Source organism: Argentina silus (assembly GCF_951799395.1).
Source record: "Argentina silus genome assembly, chromosome: 22".
NCBI classification, from domain to species: domain Eukaryota; kingdom Metazoa; phylum Chordata; class Actinopteri; order Argentiniformes; family Argentinidae; genus Argentina; species Argentina silus.
The window spans coordinates 7,314,414-7,331,619 of NC_139676.1; the positions used below are offsets into that span (position 1 = coordinate 7,314,414).

At 44.7% G+C, this 17,206-nt stretch overlaps 1 protein-coding gene across 2 annotated transcripts in view; it reads left to right on the top strand.

The window, feature by feature from the left end:
• Positions 1–17,206, top strand: part of myh11a (myosin, heavy chain 11a, smooth muscle) — a 37,431-nt gene that overhangs the window by 13,247 nt on the left and 6,978 nt on the right. For both annotated transcript variants that reach the window (XM_083693747.1, XM_083693748.1), the window contains exons 5-30: positions 1,543–1,642; positions 4,860–4,952; positions 5,334–5,397; positions 5,944–6,042; positions 6,579–6,722; positions 6,973–7,068; positions 7,336–7,454; positions 7,820–7,972; positions 8,546–8,719; positions 9,006–9,179; positions 9,481–9,595; positions 9,992–10,185; positions 10,775–10,896; positions 11,276–11,345; positions 11,767–11,927; positions 12,067–12,175; positions 12,530–12,661; positions 13,033–13,239; positions 13,615–13,752; positions 13,916–14,039; positions 14,276–14,447; positions 14,673–14,885; positions 15,309–15,453; positions 15,869–16,075; positions 16,411–16,515; positions 16,835–16,987. In XM_083693747.1, the coding sequence (XP_083549873.1) occupies positions 1,543–1,642; positions 4,860–4,952; positions 5,334–5,397; positions 5,944–6,042; positions 6,579–6,722; positions 6,973–7,068; positions 7,336–7,454; positions 7,820–7,972; positions 8,546–8,719; positions 9,006–9,179; positions 9,481–9,595; positions 9,992–10,185; positions 10,775–10,896; positions 11,276–11,345; positions 11,767–11,927; positions 12,067–12,175; positions 12,530–12,661; positions 13,033–13,239; positions 13,615–13,752; positions 13,916–14,039; positions 14,276–14,447; positions 14,673–14,885; positions 15,309–15,453; positions 15,869–16,075; positions 16,411–16,515; positions 16,835–16,987 (3,583 nt within the window). The remainder of the gene's footprint in view (positions 1–1,542; positions 1,643–4,859; positions 4,953–5,333; positions 5,398–5,943; positions 6,043–6,578; positions 6,723–6,972; positions 7,069–7,335; positions 7,455–7,819; positions 7,973–8,545; positions 8,720–9,005; positions 9,180–9,480; positions 9,596–9,991; positions 10,186–10,774; positions 10,897–11,275; positions 11,346–11,766; positions 11,928–12,066; positions 12,176–12,529; positions 12,662–13,032; positions 13,240–13,614; positions 13,753–13,915; positions 14,040–14,275; positions 14,448–14,672; positions 14,886–15,308; positions 15,454–15,868; positions 16,076–16,410; positions 16,516–16,834; positions 16,988–17,206) is intronic.

The window sequence follows — 17,206 nt, forward strand, 5'->3', positions numbered from 1 at the left end:
TAAAAGATACATAGAGAACTGTTTATACATTGAATAGCATTATTCAGCAGGTTTTAGGACAGAAATGTCTAATGATAAACTTCACATGACATTAAGATGTCCAGACATGTCTGTTGTATTGGGGGAAAAAAGCTGAACTAGCAGTTGCTGTCAGACAATGACATCATGTTACACACACACACACACGCACATGCACACGGACACACACGCACGCACATGCACACACACACGCGTGCGCACGCGCGCACACACACACACACACACACACACACACACACACACACTTTCTACTGTGAGCCATTCCATTGCTGTGATGCTGCTTACAAATCCTTCTTCCAGGAAAAATTCTACATGGGAAACATCTAGAACCCTACTTAATCCACATTCAAGGTCCTGACATGACATGACATTTTTATGGGGTCACTTATTTCCATGCCCCAAGATGCATTGCACATAGTATAACTCACACACACATGCACATTGGAATGAAGGTCTTTGGCTTGGAGGACCAGCCTGTGTCGGACGGCCACTGGCCCACGGCCCACCCTGACTTTGGAGAAGATTTAAAGATGTCAGTTGCATTAGCAGAGGAATCCCTCTTCTGACGCACAGAATGTGGGGTCCATCTCTCTGCGCCTACCCAGGGATTAAGGTGCTGTGTGGGGGGACTGGAAGAAGGAGTGGGTGGTGCCGTGTGAGGCAGGGCCTGTGTTACCTACAGTATGAGGAGAATCACTGATAATGGTTATGGGGGTGGTGGAGGCCCAGACTGGTAAATGGCAGGCCTTGTCAGGGGCCTAGCCACAGATTAAGCCTAGTCCTGGGCTAAATCATACTTGCAATGGTGAAAAAGTGTGGACTAGGTTTAATCTAGATCTGTGTGTTTGATTCCATTCCTCATTCCATTCCATGCATTACAGCGAGCCCTTCCTCCGATATCTACCTCCAACAGCCTCCCCTGGTATACTGTGAATTTAAGTCTGATATAAGTCCGTTAGTGTATTACTGCAATATTAGTTGAGGTCTGATATGAGTGTAAGTATACTACCAGTAGGACCCTGGATCAAGCCAGTGTTCTCCCAGGGCTGGGGTGAAGGTACTGGAGGATAGCTAGATTCCTCAGCCTGCCAAGCGAAAGAGGGAGCGCCACATGACAGAGCCGGGTGGATCCCGTACACGTTGCCTTTTATGGACTTGTTGACAGAGCCGGCCGGTGGGCTGCGATCATTCAGCCCTGGTCTTAGAGATCAAAGACCAATAAAACACACAGACCAACAGCCCAGCCAGCCCAACACCCCAGTGATGTAGGTTCTATCTATAGGATCTATAGGGCTGTTAGAACATGCCTAGTTAGATTACGTTGGACAATAACACGGTGCTCGACCCCCCTGTTTCCTCACGTGATTCTAATTCAATTAATCTGAGTCACTGAACTGTGGACTACCTGTCAGTGTTGTGTTTCCTCTCATCTTACTTTCTCTCTTTCTCCCTCTCTCTCTCTCTCTCTCCCTCTCTCTCTCCCTCTCTCTCTCTCTCTCCCAGTGGGGAGTCTGGTGCAGGGAAGACAGAGAACACCAAGAAGGTAATCCAGTACCTGGCTGTGGTGGCTTCCTCCCACAAAGGCAAAAAGGACACCAGTGCTGTAAGTATAAACCATGTCAACAGGGGAGGCTGGTGGAGGTAGAAATCGGAGGACGGGGTCATTGTAATGCATGGAACGGAATGACATGTTTGATACCATTCCTCATTCCATTCCATACATTAAAACGAGCCCGTCCTTCCGATTTCTACCTCCATCAGCCTCCATTGCATGTCAACCATACTGGAAACTAAACATGTTTCAGAAGTGGCCATTGTGTGTCAAAGTTGGGAACCTCCCTGATCAGTTTCCTTGCTCATATGGGAGAGTTGGCCAGTGTTTAGGAAACGGTTTAATCCCTGTATCGCCATTTCCTCCAAATAGCAGCAACAATCAGGAACACAGTTTGCTTACGTGAGTAACGGGGAATGCCTCTGAGTGTGTTTGTTTGTGTGTGGTTTGTGTGCGTGTTTCTCCTCTAGGCTAAGGATTGCATGCGACGAATGGTTCACTCTTGAGTTACGAAAATATTACCTCAGATATTTCTTATATAGAGGGACCCCTCCTATCAAGATACCCCATCTTTTTGTTCATGAGCTCAAAATAACACAGAAAACGTACCATAACTAACGTGAAAAATACTGTCTGAAGCCCCATAGCATAACAGCGTCCACAATAACTCTCCTGTAGCACAGGTTGCTAACCAATTGCTAATAAAATTCCAATAATTGCATGAAAAAGATTTCCCTATTTACATGCAGTTTTTGCTCTCCAAATACATAATGTTTGCGATTATGTGTGGGTTTAGTGCCTCTGTAACTGTCTATCCCCCATCTGAGATTCTATATGAGTTTTTTGTTGTTTGTATTAGTTGTTTGTTTACCAAAACACCATTTCACTGCCGGGGGTTGGAGCCCGGCATTGAAATGGTCCCACCACAGATCACAGTGTGAGCATGCCCATCTCCTTTTCCTGTCTATCAAACGACATCATATCCTGTCACAGACTCATCATCCCCCCCCTCCCTCCTCCACCTACACCTCACCTGCCATCCCTCCGTGGTGTGGCGGCGTCTTGCCCCGTAGAGTTTGTAGTCGTTCACTTTGATTTGCACAAGTGTGGAGTTTCTGAGACACCCATGCAACCGTGACCTTTCGACCTTTTCATCACAACAACACCATAATCAGGGCTCCTGGGGGTGCCTCCACGTGCTCTTAAGCCCTGATTAAAAACCTTGTTGCACTTTTTAGACAGCTCTCCTGCTTGATGGAATTATGCCTGGGTGAGATACTGTCCACTGACGTGACAGTGGGGGGGGCGGGGGCGGGGGGGGTTGGGTGGGTGTGGGTGTGGGTAGGGAGCATGGAAGTGTGTATGTGGGGGGTGGGGGGGTGGGGGGGGTTGACCTGCCAGTCAAGAGGATTAAAACTGTGTTTGTCTTTGCCATTACCCTCAGACCTTCAGCGTCGTTCCTCAGGAGGGCTGCAGAATAGACTCACTGGGTGTTTAAAAACCCTCTACCAAACCTAAATATTGTGGTTTACAGCTAGAATGTCTCTGTCTATCTATCTTTCTCGCTCTCTCTCTCTCTCCCTCCCTCCCTCCCTCTCCTCTTCCACTCCTCTCTTATCTCTCCATCTCCTGGGATATTTCAGTAGGCTGGTAAAGAGCCATCCTTCCTGTCCTGTAATTTTTTTGCTGTTTTCTCTGTTCTTTCTGTTCTCCCTGGGGTTTTGTCTGTCCCTTTTTCTCATTAGTGACTGACTGAAGCAAGCAGAACCTGCTCTCCTGTTGCCAACGGTGAAATGTACCCGGTAGCTCTTCCTTTTCCTCCTTCTGTTGAGTAACTCTTTCTTCTTCTGTTTTTCTTTCTTCGGTTTATCACTTGCTGGTATTTCAGTGGTATGTGGATTTGTCAAAAAACAAGATTAGGCTGCACTTAGTTGCAAATAGTTTACTCATAGACCTAGATCCCAAGCACATGTGACTGGGGAAAGTGTTTGCACACCTCTGAACACACCTACTTTAAATCATTTACCTCAAATTATCCAGAGGTAGGACACATTCTCCTCATGTCACCTCTGAAAACATTCCCTCTAAATCCAGGTGTAAGGAACAAAACAAGATATCACGCTCCTGTAATCTACATGGAGTTAAGAAAAGCCAATCTTTCTTATCCCATAGGTGGACGCACAAATCGAATAAAACTTTATTTATATACACAACAACACACACAGTACAAAACACAGCTACGTGGTTAGCGTCAATAGCCTAGGCCTGCAACACACACACACACACACACACACACACACACACACACACACATGCACACACACACACACACACACACACACACACACACACAGAACCAGAGAGGAGCCTTGTTAAAAGAGAGCGTCTTTGGCAGAGGTCTGCTGTCTCTGACCCGATGCTAGGCTAACTCAGTGCCTTTGATCATAGGGATTAGCGTTAGCCTGACTGATGAGGTGTCTGGCTCCGTTACGACACTACCTCCCCTTTACCCGAGCCTAGGACCACGGCACGGACATTGCAGCATTCACATTAGTAAAAGAAGGTATATATCTTTTTCATTAAGCTCTAAGGCTTAATGAAGCTTTCATAAACCCTTCACAAGGCATGCTGTACATGGATGCCTCCTACACGTGGGTCTGGTCCAGAATCACCAGAGGCCCCTTCTCTCTCTCTCTCTCTTTCTTTCTCTCTCTTTCCCTTCCTCTCCCTTCCCCTCTCTCTTCCCCTTCCTCTCTCCTTTCCTCTCCCTTCCTCTCCTTTCCTCTCCCTTCCTCTCCTTTCCTCTCCCTTCCTCTCTCTATCCAGACCAACAACACTATGGGCGTCTCAGCCTTCTCCTCACCTCTGACTTGGCACAGCATCACTCTAAAAATGTCCTCATTTTCACAGTCTGTCAGTTTGAGGCAAATTGCTAGTGAAATAAGTCTGCTTGTTAGTACATGTGTCTTCAGTGCATAGAGCCTAGTAGGAGATTAGTTTTGTCCATTTTGTCCACTCAGGTGTATTCTAGTGTAATAACCACTCACAGAATATATATATATATAAATATCTATATATATCCCTTCAGTATTGACATAAAGGGCAATAGACAGTTTGGTTTGGTCTTAGAATCTATCTCATTTCTCACATTATCACCAGTAATGCCTTGTTTTGAAGGTGGACTTCATTCTTTTCTTTTTTTTATAACCCTATCATCACAGAAATTAAGATTTAATGTAATAATATTTCTTGACAATATCCTCACCAGGGGGAGTTGGAGAAGCAGCTTCTGCAGGCTAATCCTATCCTGGAGGCCTTTGGAAACGCCAAGACCATCAAAAACGACAACTCTTCACGATTTGTAAGTTTGTCCCCATTGTAGAAGCAGCGAATACAGTCTTTGAGTGGTTTACATCATGGTATCATGGTCATTTTATTCCATTTTCAGTCACCAAAAGGAGTTCAAACTGTTTATGACTTGACCACCATATTTCTGAGTTTTACTTTTATTTGTTAAGTTGTGTAACTTCCCTTAATGTTGTGTAACATGTTACCTACTGTACATAGCAGGGCAGGCTGGTGGAGGTGGAAATCGGAGGACGGGCTCATTGTAATGCATGGAATAGAATGAGGAATGGTATCATCCTCATTTGATTCCATACATTACAATGAGCCCGTCCTCTGATTTCTACCTCCACCAGCCTCCCCTGCTACATACTGTAACCATTACCTCCTTCTTCAGGGTAAATTCATCCGCATCAACTTTGACGTGACCGGCTACATCGTGGGCGCCAACATTGAGACTTGTATCCTGACACAGTGTGACATACTTTACAGCTGATTTCTCTGCTCAGTGCTCAAACTGGGAACAGAGCTACTATATCTCCTGGGTTTGATCTGTAAACATTCCAAACCTGCAGAGCTGGACTGTTCACACATTCCTGTGAGTTGTGTCACGCGTTGACATGTGACCGGCGGTCAACACGGCGAGGTCATTGGCACCTGGACAGTGACACAGTGTCTGTCAGACAAGAGATACAGTCATTAATACCTTGTCATCAATTCAACGGCTCTGAGTTCCCATGGAATGACGTACGTCACAAATAAGATTTGCTGAAGTCTGCTTTCCATCACATTGAGTTTGCAGGAAGGAGACAAGCACATTAGAATTTAGCCTGAGGGCTGCCAGCTTATATATTAAAATCTGTGAAAACTGTATAGAAACTGTAAGGTGAAAATGTGGGACAGTTTGGTTGTTATGGAGTTTCCCATGAAACTTCTTCCTCTCAAGCTTTAATTCAAAACTCTATTAAGAGCATCATTATGCCTCCTTGATGGCAACATGACCTCAGATCTTCTGGAGAAGTCTCGCTGTATCCGACAGGCCAAGACTGAGAGGGCCTTCCACATCTTCTACTACATGGTGGCAGGTGTCCAGGGGAAGTTACGCGGTAAGGTTAAGATTGCTAATAAGTTTGATAACAACTCTATTATGGTATATTTGCAATGCAACTTGCTGTGGACATATGGAGGAACATATGCATGCATACACCTTCTGGAAGTGTTTATTATTTGATATCAAGCCAATACTTGCATACTCAACCCTGGTCCTGGAGAGCCGTGGTACTGCAGGATTTTTGTCCCAGCTCAGCAGTGACACACCTGATTCAGCTAATCAAGGTTTTGAAGATCAGTTGATTAGTTCAATCAGGTGTGATGGCACCAGGCTGGGACAAAAACCAGGGCCCACTGCGGTTCTCGAGAACGAGGATTGAGGACCTCATTGATCAGACCGAACGAGTAGAACTGTCCCCTCATTGTTCAGGCAGAACTAGGAGAACTGTCCCCTCATGGATCAGACATGACTCGTAGAACTGTCCTCTCATTGATCAGGCAGAACTAGCAGAACTGTCCCCTCACTGATCAGACATGACTAGTAGAGCTATCCCTTCATTGATGAAACACTGAAACGTGTTTGTTCTTCCAGAGGAGCTTCTGTTGGAGAGCTTCAGCAACTACCGCTTCCTGGTGGCGGGGCACGTCCAGCTCCCTGGCCAGACGGACGAGGAGATGTACGAGGAGACCATGGAGGCCATGAACATCATGGGCTTCACCGACGAGGAGAGGACAGGTAGGTTGACACACTGAACCTGAATTCCTGAGCTCTACGAGTGATAGAGCTATACTGTGACCTAATTGATTCCCTCATTCCCTCGTCCCTATTCCGTATAAACATCTTATATGACACCCAGGAGGTGATTCTGGACACAGCCCTAGCCCTTATGATGTAGGCTCCATCGTGCACATGAAATGTTACGTCGGCCATTTTGGATCTGTTTTGGTCTTGTGTTTCACCTGTTGCCCTTCTCTGTGTCCCTCAGGCATCCTGAAGGTGTGCTCCAGCGTGCTGCAGCTGGGGAACATTGAGTTCAAGAAGGAGAGAAACCAGGAGCAGGCTACCATGCCTGACAACACAGGTCAGAGAGTGAGGGCAGTCACATGGCAAATAATTAACATCACTGTGTAATCCAGTGATGTCACTGTCTTTAAAATTGAATTAAATCAAAGTTTATTTAGAATGTTCATTTTTTTAAACAATTCAAATATATTAAAAACAACTCTTTCAGCATTATTACAGGTTCTTCAAAACTGTCATAAAAACGAAAATGACTTTGCTGTTACAAAATAAAAAATCTATGTTGAATAAATAAAACGAAAATCTGTTTTCGTTTAAATTCATTCAGCGGCCCAGAAGGTGTGCCATCTGCAGGGCATCAACGTGACGGACTTCACCCGCGCCATCCTGACACCACGCATCAAAGTGGGCCGAGAGGTGGTTCAGAAGGCCCAGACCAAAGAGCAGGTGAACACACAAATACAGTAGATTTACAATAACCCCTTTAGAAGTATGAAATCCATACATATTATTTTGTTATGAATAGGGCCTGGTCAGGTAACATGCTCAGGAAAAGAAACACCCTTGGCCCTAGCTCTGAATATTCTCAAGACCCCATATGTAGTATATGACTGCTTACTTTAATATATAACCCTTTTACTGTATGGTATCCTCATTCATTCATCTGTAGCCAAGTTGAGATAGCTGGTTTACATTGAGTATTTCAGAGACGGTCACGTGTTGGAAATAAAAGAGGACGCAGGTTCGAGTCTCGTATGAGGAAGCAGATACCTGTTACACATATCCTGTTATACCTTTCTGTTTCCTGTCAGGCTGACTTTGCAACTGAGGCCCTGGCCAAGGCCATGTATGAACGTCTGTTCCGCTGGCTGCTGGGCCGGGTCAACAAGGCTCTGGACAAAACCAAGCGCCAGGGAGCTTCCTTCCTGGGAATCCTTGACATCGCTGGCTTTGAGATCTTTGAGGTAAACACATGCACACACACACACACACACACACACACAGAGTGGGTCGCATACCGTACATGGTGTAGGCATCTTCGACATCGTTGGCTTTGAGTTCTTTGAGGTAAGGGGATTTGTACTGGGGTGTCATGTGCTAAGCTCTAGGCTTTAGATGCATTTAGAGTTGAGTAAATAAGAAGGCAGAACAGCCCATAGGGCAGGAGCCTATCTCCTGTTTCTGCAGCATGAGGCAGCTTCATGTACAAGACAAGTACACCCCCTGGACAGGAAAGCTAGAGTGGAGTAGTAACTTAGTAATCCCCAAGGGGAAATTCATTCATAGCAGCACATATACATCACAGCAGCACATATACTGTACAAAGAAGCACATATAGAAAACAGACAGTAATTACACACAGTACATTATTTGGTGAACAGGACAAAGGCATGAAAGCTAAAAGCCTTGATTATCCAATTGAAGATAAAGATACATGAAGTAAATGATATTGTACAGTTCTGTGACAGAACAGAAACACAGATATTGTCGACAACCTTTAAATGTTTTTTGTTGTTTCCTTGCCGTCTTGTTCGCAGGACAACTCGTTTGAGCAGCTGTGCATCAACTACACCAACGAGAAGCTGCAGCAGCTGTTCAACCACACCATGTTCATCCTGGAGCAGGAGGAGTACAGCAGGGAGGGCATCGAGTGGAACTTCATCGACTTTGGCCTGGACCTGCAGCCCTGCATCGAGCTCATCGAGAGGCCGGTGAGTGGGGGAAAAACAGCCCATGTGTACACACACACAGACACACCTACTGTAAACACACACACACACACGCACACACACACACACACACACACACACGCACACACACATACGCACACACACACATGCACACACATACACACACATGCACCACTGCTGTATTCCATATGTTTTGATTTGATTACAGACATGTGTAAGTACTTTACTAAGTACATTTACCATAGGAAATATCTGGTCATTTATATACTATAAAATAAAGTGCTAACTTATGATATTTCCTCTCCAGAACAATCCTCCAGGCATCCTGGCTCTTCTGGATGAAGAGTGCTGGTTCCCCAAGGCCACTGACGTCTCCTTCGTAGAGAAGCTGATGAACACACAGGGAAACCACATCAAGTTTGCCAAACCCAAACAGCTGAAATCTAAGACCGAGTTCTCAGTGCAACACTATGCTGGAAAGGTGTGTATGTTTCACTTCAATAGTCTTTTTTCACTTTCTGATATGGTTATGAGGTGTGTTAAAGGTATAGTTCACTCAAATTCCTTGGTTGTGTTTATCTGGGCACTGTCACTGTAAGGAACCAAATATGTGATTTTGTAATGTGGGTGAACTATCCCTTTAAATGAGGACTACTGTACTTTTCTTAAACTGTTACGGCATACTATAACTGTTTTTCTCAAAATCCCTTTAAATTTGGACTGCGCTGAAACTGTTATCTGCAAAATTAACTGAGTTGAATGTGTAATGTTTGGGGTTTTAGGTGGACTACAATGCGAGTAATTGGTTGACAAAGAACATGGACCCCCTGAATGACAACGTCATCCAGCTCCTCAACAACTCCTCCAGCGCGTTTATTCAAGACCTCTGGAAAGATGGTAAGTCCAGTTTGCCTTTTAACATTTACAGTACTTAACCTTTATCCAAGTTAGTCTCATTGAGATAAAAAAATATCTCTTTCAATAGAGAGCTTAGAGCTTAGGCATAGAGCTCTTGGATCTTTGGTTTATTATTTCACTGCCTGTGACTGTGAAACTCCTTGTGTGTTAACTCAACCTTAAACAAATAAAGATGGCCTGCAGCACTCAAATAATATATGAAAGTTATATCTTTGTATTCATTTGATAGCAGCAGTCTCAAAAACATGTTTCATCCATAAAGCCTTCATCACTATTTTCATTTAGAAAAGATGAACTCAATGCCAAATTGACAAATGAACCCAACAAATGAACTCAAATAATTTACTCAACCCCCTGTTGTGTCCTGTGTCACAGCGGACCGTGTGGTCGGCCTGGACACGATAGCCAAAATGTCCGACAGCTCGATGCCCAGTGCATCCAAGACCAAGAAGGGAATGTTCCGGACCGTGGGTCAGCTCTACAAGGAGTCCCTCGCAAAGCTTATGACCACCCTGCACAACACGCAGCCCAACTTCGTCAGATGCATCATCCCTAACCATGAGAAGAGGGTAGGCTAGACAGAGTTCTAATAGTGGCCACTTGATTCAATATCATTTGATTAAATTTCACCCTAATCCACTTCACCTTTATTGTCCCTTGATGCAACATTCCGTTTGAGGTGTAGCTGTTTGTAGACGCAGAGAAGGTGCAAGTCATCCCTCTCTAATGGGAAAGAAAATGCCTTATTTGATTTGCGACAAGACACTTTGGCTGGCAGATAAAAGCAGCTTTGGTCGTTGTAATTAGATTAAGTGTTTTGGGATTTTAGGGAGGGAGCCTGTTCTTCTCTCACTGTTTTAGCAAGTCCCTTAAACCCTTTTTTTAGAACCAACCCAAGCAACAACTTTCTTCGTTTACATACATTGCTATTATCTGTATTGTGTGTACACATGAAATGAAACAGGCGTGGCTGGTGGAGGTAGAAATTGGCAGATGGGCTCACTATAATGCATGGAATGGAATGAGGACTGTGTGTTTGATACCATCCCGGATTCCATTTTATGCATTACAATGAGCCTGTCCTCTGATTTATACCTTCACCAGCCTCCCCTGCAATAAAAAATACAATGTTTTCCCTTCATCATCCTTTGCCCACAGGCAGGGAAGCTGGACGCCCATCTGATCCTGGAGCAGTTGAGGTGTAACGGTGTTCTGGAAGGGATCCGTATCTGCAGGCAGGGCTTCCCCAACCGGGTCGTCTTCCAGGAGTTCAGACAGCGGTAAGTCAATCTGAACAGAACTGACTTCTTGTCTTTGGGTCTTAGAAAGGCGCTGTATAAGTTTGATGTATTATTCTTATTTAATCGTTTACTTTACTTTACTTTATTGTCCCTGTGGGGACATTTTGTTTGCAGCATCATGTGACGATTAAAAGGTGTTACAAACATGACAATAATACTGTACATTGTCTTCATATACAGTGCACATATCTGCCCTAAGAAATGTGATGTGTATTAAATATGTTTCTCTATCTTCCAAAATCGAAATATGTCATTTGATATGTCTTCATATACAGTATTTAACATATCTGCCCTAAGAAATGTGATGTGTATTAAATATATATTCACTGTACTGTATGTTTCAATACCCACTCAACAGTTATGAGATCCTGGCAGCTAATGCTATCCCCAAGGGATTCATGGATGGCAAACAAGCTTGCTGTCTCATGGTAAGATAATGTGTTCCCTGCTAGCCACAGTTTCAGGTCCCAACCACGCGGTCTACTGTGACACGGGACGGGACAACGGTTGAGTTAATTAGTTCATTCGAAATAAAAATGGCGACAAAGGCTTTAACGATGAAACATGTTTTTGATACTGCTGCTATCAAATGAATACAAAAGATGATTGACTTGCATATCGTATGTGGGTGACTGCCATCTTTATTTGTTTAAGGTGTTGAGTTAATACACACAAAAGCAGTGTTTCCATTCAATGTTTCCAGTCAAGATCATGTATCTAGTCACACAAAAGTGTATAAATAATACCCTCACATAAGCACACTTCTACATAAGTATACCACTAAAGCCACACACCAAGAAAAGAAGTCAACAGTTTCCCCTTTTTCACATTCACTTCCTGTCTGTGTAGATCAAGCACCTGGATCTGGATCCTAACCTGTACAGGATTGGTCAGAGTAAGATCTTCTTCCGTACGGGTGTGTTGGCCCAGCTGGAGGAGGAGAGAGATCTGAAGATCACTGTGGTCATCATCGCCTTCCAGTCTCAGGCCAGAGGCTACTTGGCCAGAAAGTGAGAAATGATGATGTTGCTTTAATACAATGTTAACACATTTTGATAGAATCTGTTACTACAAGGGTATAAGGGCTACTTAATGTAGCGTAAATGTGACCCAGTGGTGAAAGTTGGTTAATCTCCTGTGTTTCAACAGGGCCTTCGCTAAGAGACAGCAGCAGCTGATGGCCATGAAGGTGATCCAGAGGAACTGTGCTGCCTACCTCAAACTCAGGAACTGGCAGTGGTGGAGACTCTTCACCAAGGTGACGTAACAACAATACGCATCAGGGGAGGCTGGTGGTGGTTGAAATCAGAGGACAGGCTCATTGTAATGCATGGAATGGAATCAGGAATGGTATCAATGTTTGATACGATTCCTGATTCCATTCGATGCATTACAACATAGGTGTCGTGTTGAGACCAGTGTTTCCCCTCCCATTGAATAGCCCCCGCCTGTTTTGCCCTGCCTTAAACTTTTTGCTTCCATAGAACTCAATAGAAAATGTAGGCAAGAAGGCAACCCTGGATGTGGATTTGGGGGGCCTCTGTGCCCTGCCCGAGAACAAGTCTGAGGGAAACACTGGTTGATATACAGTCATGTCTCTCCCCACCTGCAGGTCAAGCCTCTGCTGCAGGTGACCCGGCAGGAGGAGGAGATGGGTCTGAAGGATGAGGAGCTGCAGAGGGCCAAAGACTCTGCAGTGAAGTACGAGAGCGAGCTGAAGGACATTGTCCTCAAACACACAACGGTATGTATGGGAACAGTCAACAGTAGTAACAGCCCATGTGGGGGTAGTCTTTGGAGGTCCTCCGTTGCCCTTTTCAGATATTCTTTAGAATTTTTTTGTGAATGACAAGCATATGAATTGAATGATCTTCATAATGGTACAAAATTGGCCATGCAGCTCTATTCTATATCTTCCCCTCCTTCTCAAAACATTGGAATCAAAGGTTTGGGGTTCCTCCCCCCTCAGACCTTCATCCTCCAATGAGTTTTGAGGAGAAGTCAAGGACAGAGGGCGCAAGAAATCAAGGAAAGACTTTTGAGATTTTACCTATGAGCAAAGTCCCCCAGTTTTTGCTCTGTTAAGCCCCTCCCTTTCCTGCGTGGCTCTTCCAGGTTGTGGAGGAGAGGAATGCGCTGCAGGAGCAGCTCCAGGCGGAGACAGAGTTGTACGCCGAGGCTGAGGAGATGAGGGTGCGTCTGGCCGCTAAGAAGCAGGAGCTGGAGGAGATCCTCCACGAGATGGAGGCACGGCTGGAGGAGGAGGAGGACCGCGCCCAGGCCCTGCAGGTGGACAAGAAGAAGATGCAGCAGCAGATGCAGGTATGGTTCTTCGATTTCTTCTATATATATCTCTTTCTCTTTTTCGCAAGTTTTTACCTTGTTTTTGACGTTTTTTTACTTTTACTTTACTTTTTGGGGGGGTTAGATCAACTTTTTGATTTAACCCTATCACCCCCTCTCCTGATTGGAGGACATGAAAGAAAAGATAATTTAGATAGCGGTGTTCAATACACTATAAATAAAGCTTGAAAGGAATTTTCATTGAGATTTCAAAATATAAAATATTATACTTATATATTTCTGTACACACTCATTTATGGTTACACAATGAACTTCACAGAAGTGTGGACATTAACTTGGTACATTAAATCGACATGCTCCTAAGTCAATGTTCCTCTGATGGTTGATGTTTAGGACCTGGAGGAGCATCTGGAAGAGGAGGAGGATGCCCGTCAGAAACTGCAGCTGGAGAAGGTGACAGCTGAGGGGAAGATCAAGAAGTGTGAGGAGGACATCCTAGTGATGGAGGACCAGAACAACAAGCTACTAAAGGTCAGTTACACCTCAGGCATCATGGGAAAATGAGATTGTTAGAGGAAAATGCTCGCTATTGGCTAAAGCAAAGGTACTTTAACACATCATCCTGGAAGTTATTGATGTAAACATTTGCAATCATGGTCACATGTAACATGTTTCTCCTGTTTGCCCTTTTTAGGAAAGGAAGCTGATGGAGGAACGGATAGCAGACTTCAGCTCTAACCTGGCGGAGGAAGAGGAGAAGTCCAAGAACCTGACCAAGCTCAAGAACAAGCATGAGTCCATGATATCTGAACTGGAGGGTTTGTTTTTATCTTGATTAATCTTGCAAAAGAAACAAAACAGTAAATTATCAAAAACTATCTTTTCTCATAGTAGGATTGTTTTTCCCATCATGTCAAACAGGAAAAACCCTGGGCACTACTCATATAGGCTATAACTAATGGCCAAGACACTTGGACAGAAAAACTCCTGTTCCTCTATTCAGATGTGTCCTGTATGTTGGTGATGAGTGTGTACTGTGTTGTTCCTCTCTCAGTCCGTCTGAAGAAGGAGGAGAAGGGACGTCAGGAGCTGGACAAGGCCAAGCGTAAGCTGGAGGCGGAGTCTAACGACCTCCAGGAGCAGATCGCTGATCTCCTGGCCCAAATCGCTGAGCTGAAAGCCCAGCTAGCCAAGAAGGAGGAGGAGCTACAGAATGCTCTGGCCAGGTGGGGTATAACCATAGATGCCAGTTTCTTTATGGTAAATGCTTGGAATGCTTGGGACGACCTGACTCTGACATCACCGTCACTAAGACTTGTAAACGTACAGCTCATTGTAATTGCAATTTCGACTCTTGGCCACAGGGAAGCCAGATGTGTAGCTCCTTTTAATCATGTTTTATTATATAAACAACATTTTAAACAATGTTCTTGATGCTCTCTGCTCTCCAGACTGGAGGACGAAACTGCCCAGAAGAACAACGCTCTGAAGAAGATCCGGGAGCTGGAGGGGCACATCTCAGACCTTCAGGAGGACCTGGACTCAGAGAGGCAGGCCAGGAACAAGGCTGAGAAGACCAAGAGAGATCTGGGAGAGGAGCTGGAGGCCCTCAAGTCTGAGCTGGAAGACACCCTGGACAGCACTGCCACCCAGCAAGAGCTCCGGTTAGCGAATATATATATTTTTAATTTATCTACAGTATATCTATCTGTGGAGGTGGTAGAGGTAGAAATTGGAGGATGGGCTCATTGTAATGCATGGAATGGAATAAGGAATGGTATCACACGGGTGTTTGATATTGTTTCTCATTCCGTTCCATGCATTACAGTGAGCCCGTCCTCCGATTTGTATGTGTATGTTTATCAATGTATTATGATAGCACAATATCCATTCACTCATCCATTAACTTTTATTTACCCATTTATCCAACCTAATCTATCCATCTCAACCTGTCATCCATCCATCCATCCATCCATCCATCCATCCATCCATCCATCCATCCATCCATCTATCCACCCACCCATCTGTTCACCCACCCACCCACCCATCCGTCCATCCACCATTTATCCTCTGATCTCTTTCTGCAGGGCCAAGCGAGAGCAGGAGGTGACTATATTGAAGAGAGCCATGGAGGAGGAGGGCCGTACCCATGAGGCCCAGGTCCAGGAGATGAGGCAGAAACATACCCAGGCTGTGGAGGAGCTCACTGAACAGCTGGAGCAGTCCAAACGGGTACAACATCATATACTCAGTGGAGGTAGAAATCGGAGGACGGGCTCATTGTAATTCTTTGAATGGAATGAGAAATGGTATTAAACACACATGTTTGATACCATTTCTCATTCTATTCTATGCATTGCAATGAGCCCATCCTTTGATTTCTACCTCAACCAGCCTCCCCTGTATCTACTATATTATACCATACAACACTGCACTGTACCGGGTCACACTGGCCCCAATACATGTGTAATAACAATGTAATTACTCTAGTAACATGTTATTATCAACCATAGGGATATATTGTGTGTTGTGTCTGTGTACAATGTATTATAGTAATTGCAGAGTTACTACACAGGAATAGCGGCAACATAACATAACAGTGTTCGCTCCTCCATGACTGAGTTCCTTCCCTGTCTCTGTCCTCCAGGTGAAGTCGAACCTGGAGAAGGCCAAGCAGGCTCTGGAGAAGGAGACGACGGACCTGACGGTGGAGGTGAGGTCCCTGAACCAGGCCAAACAGGACGTGGAGCACAAGAGAAAGAAGGTCGAAGGTCAGCTGGCCGACCTGCAGACACGGTTCAACGACAGCGAGAGGCAGAAGGGAGAGCTGGGAGAACGTTGCTCCAAGATAACGGTGAGTGTTGATCTGTTGAGAACAACCAATCAGATCCAAATAGTCAGTACTCTACCGCATCAGTTCTGTAGATGACCAGTGACATGCTGTTTAGTTTAGTTGATTTAGTTTAGTTTAGTTTACTTTACTTTATTAGGATCCCTATTAGCTGTTGCTCATGCAGCAGCTACTCTTCCTGGGTCCACACATAACATAAAATACATGACACCATACAGAACAGTTTTAGACAAGTCATAGACAAGAATAACACAACAGCGAATTACATGAAATGAAAATAACTTGTAAAATAAGTGCCAACTGACATGTATTCCATCCTCTCTGTCTACTATCTGCAGGTTGAACTCGAGAGCGTCACCAACATCCTGAATGAAGCAGAGGGGAAGAACATCAAGCTGAGCAAAGATGTGGCCACCCTGGGCGCCCAAGTCCAAGATACACAGGTATAAACACACACACACACACACACACACACACACACACACACACACACACACACACACACACCTCTCTCTGATTCTCACATTGAAATTCAACAACAGATGCTATAGCTAACATTTCTACTATATGTATTTTTAACTGCTGTGCTGGTGAGCAGCAAAAAGCACACCATTTGTACGTTGAATCTGTTGTTCCCCCATATCTCATGATATAGTATATGTAACACTTGTTTGTCAAGCCTTCATGTCAAGCCTTCATCAGCACAGAGTGTGCTGTGATGACGACCTTTCACCTTTGACCTTGCGTGTGTGTGGTCCCCAGGAGCTGTTGGCTGAGGAGACCCGTCAGAAGCTGCAGTTCTCCACGCGCCTGCGCCAGATGGAGGACGACAGGAACAGTCTGCAGGAACAGCTGGAGGAGGAGATGGAGGCCAAGAGGAACGTGGAGAGACACGTCTCCACACTCAACATGCAGGTAGGACATGGGGTCACCACAGAGGTCACAGAGCAGATCGATAGATAACATTTTATGTCGAGAGGTCCATCTCGTTAATGATGGCAGTTGGCCATAGACTGAGAAAGGATGTTTCAAATCTGCAATTTATACTTCTGGAACAAGAGGCTATATTTGTTATTTTCACTTTGCTTTGACCATCTTGTGATGAAAACAGCATCCATTTTAGATTTAGGATAA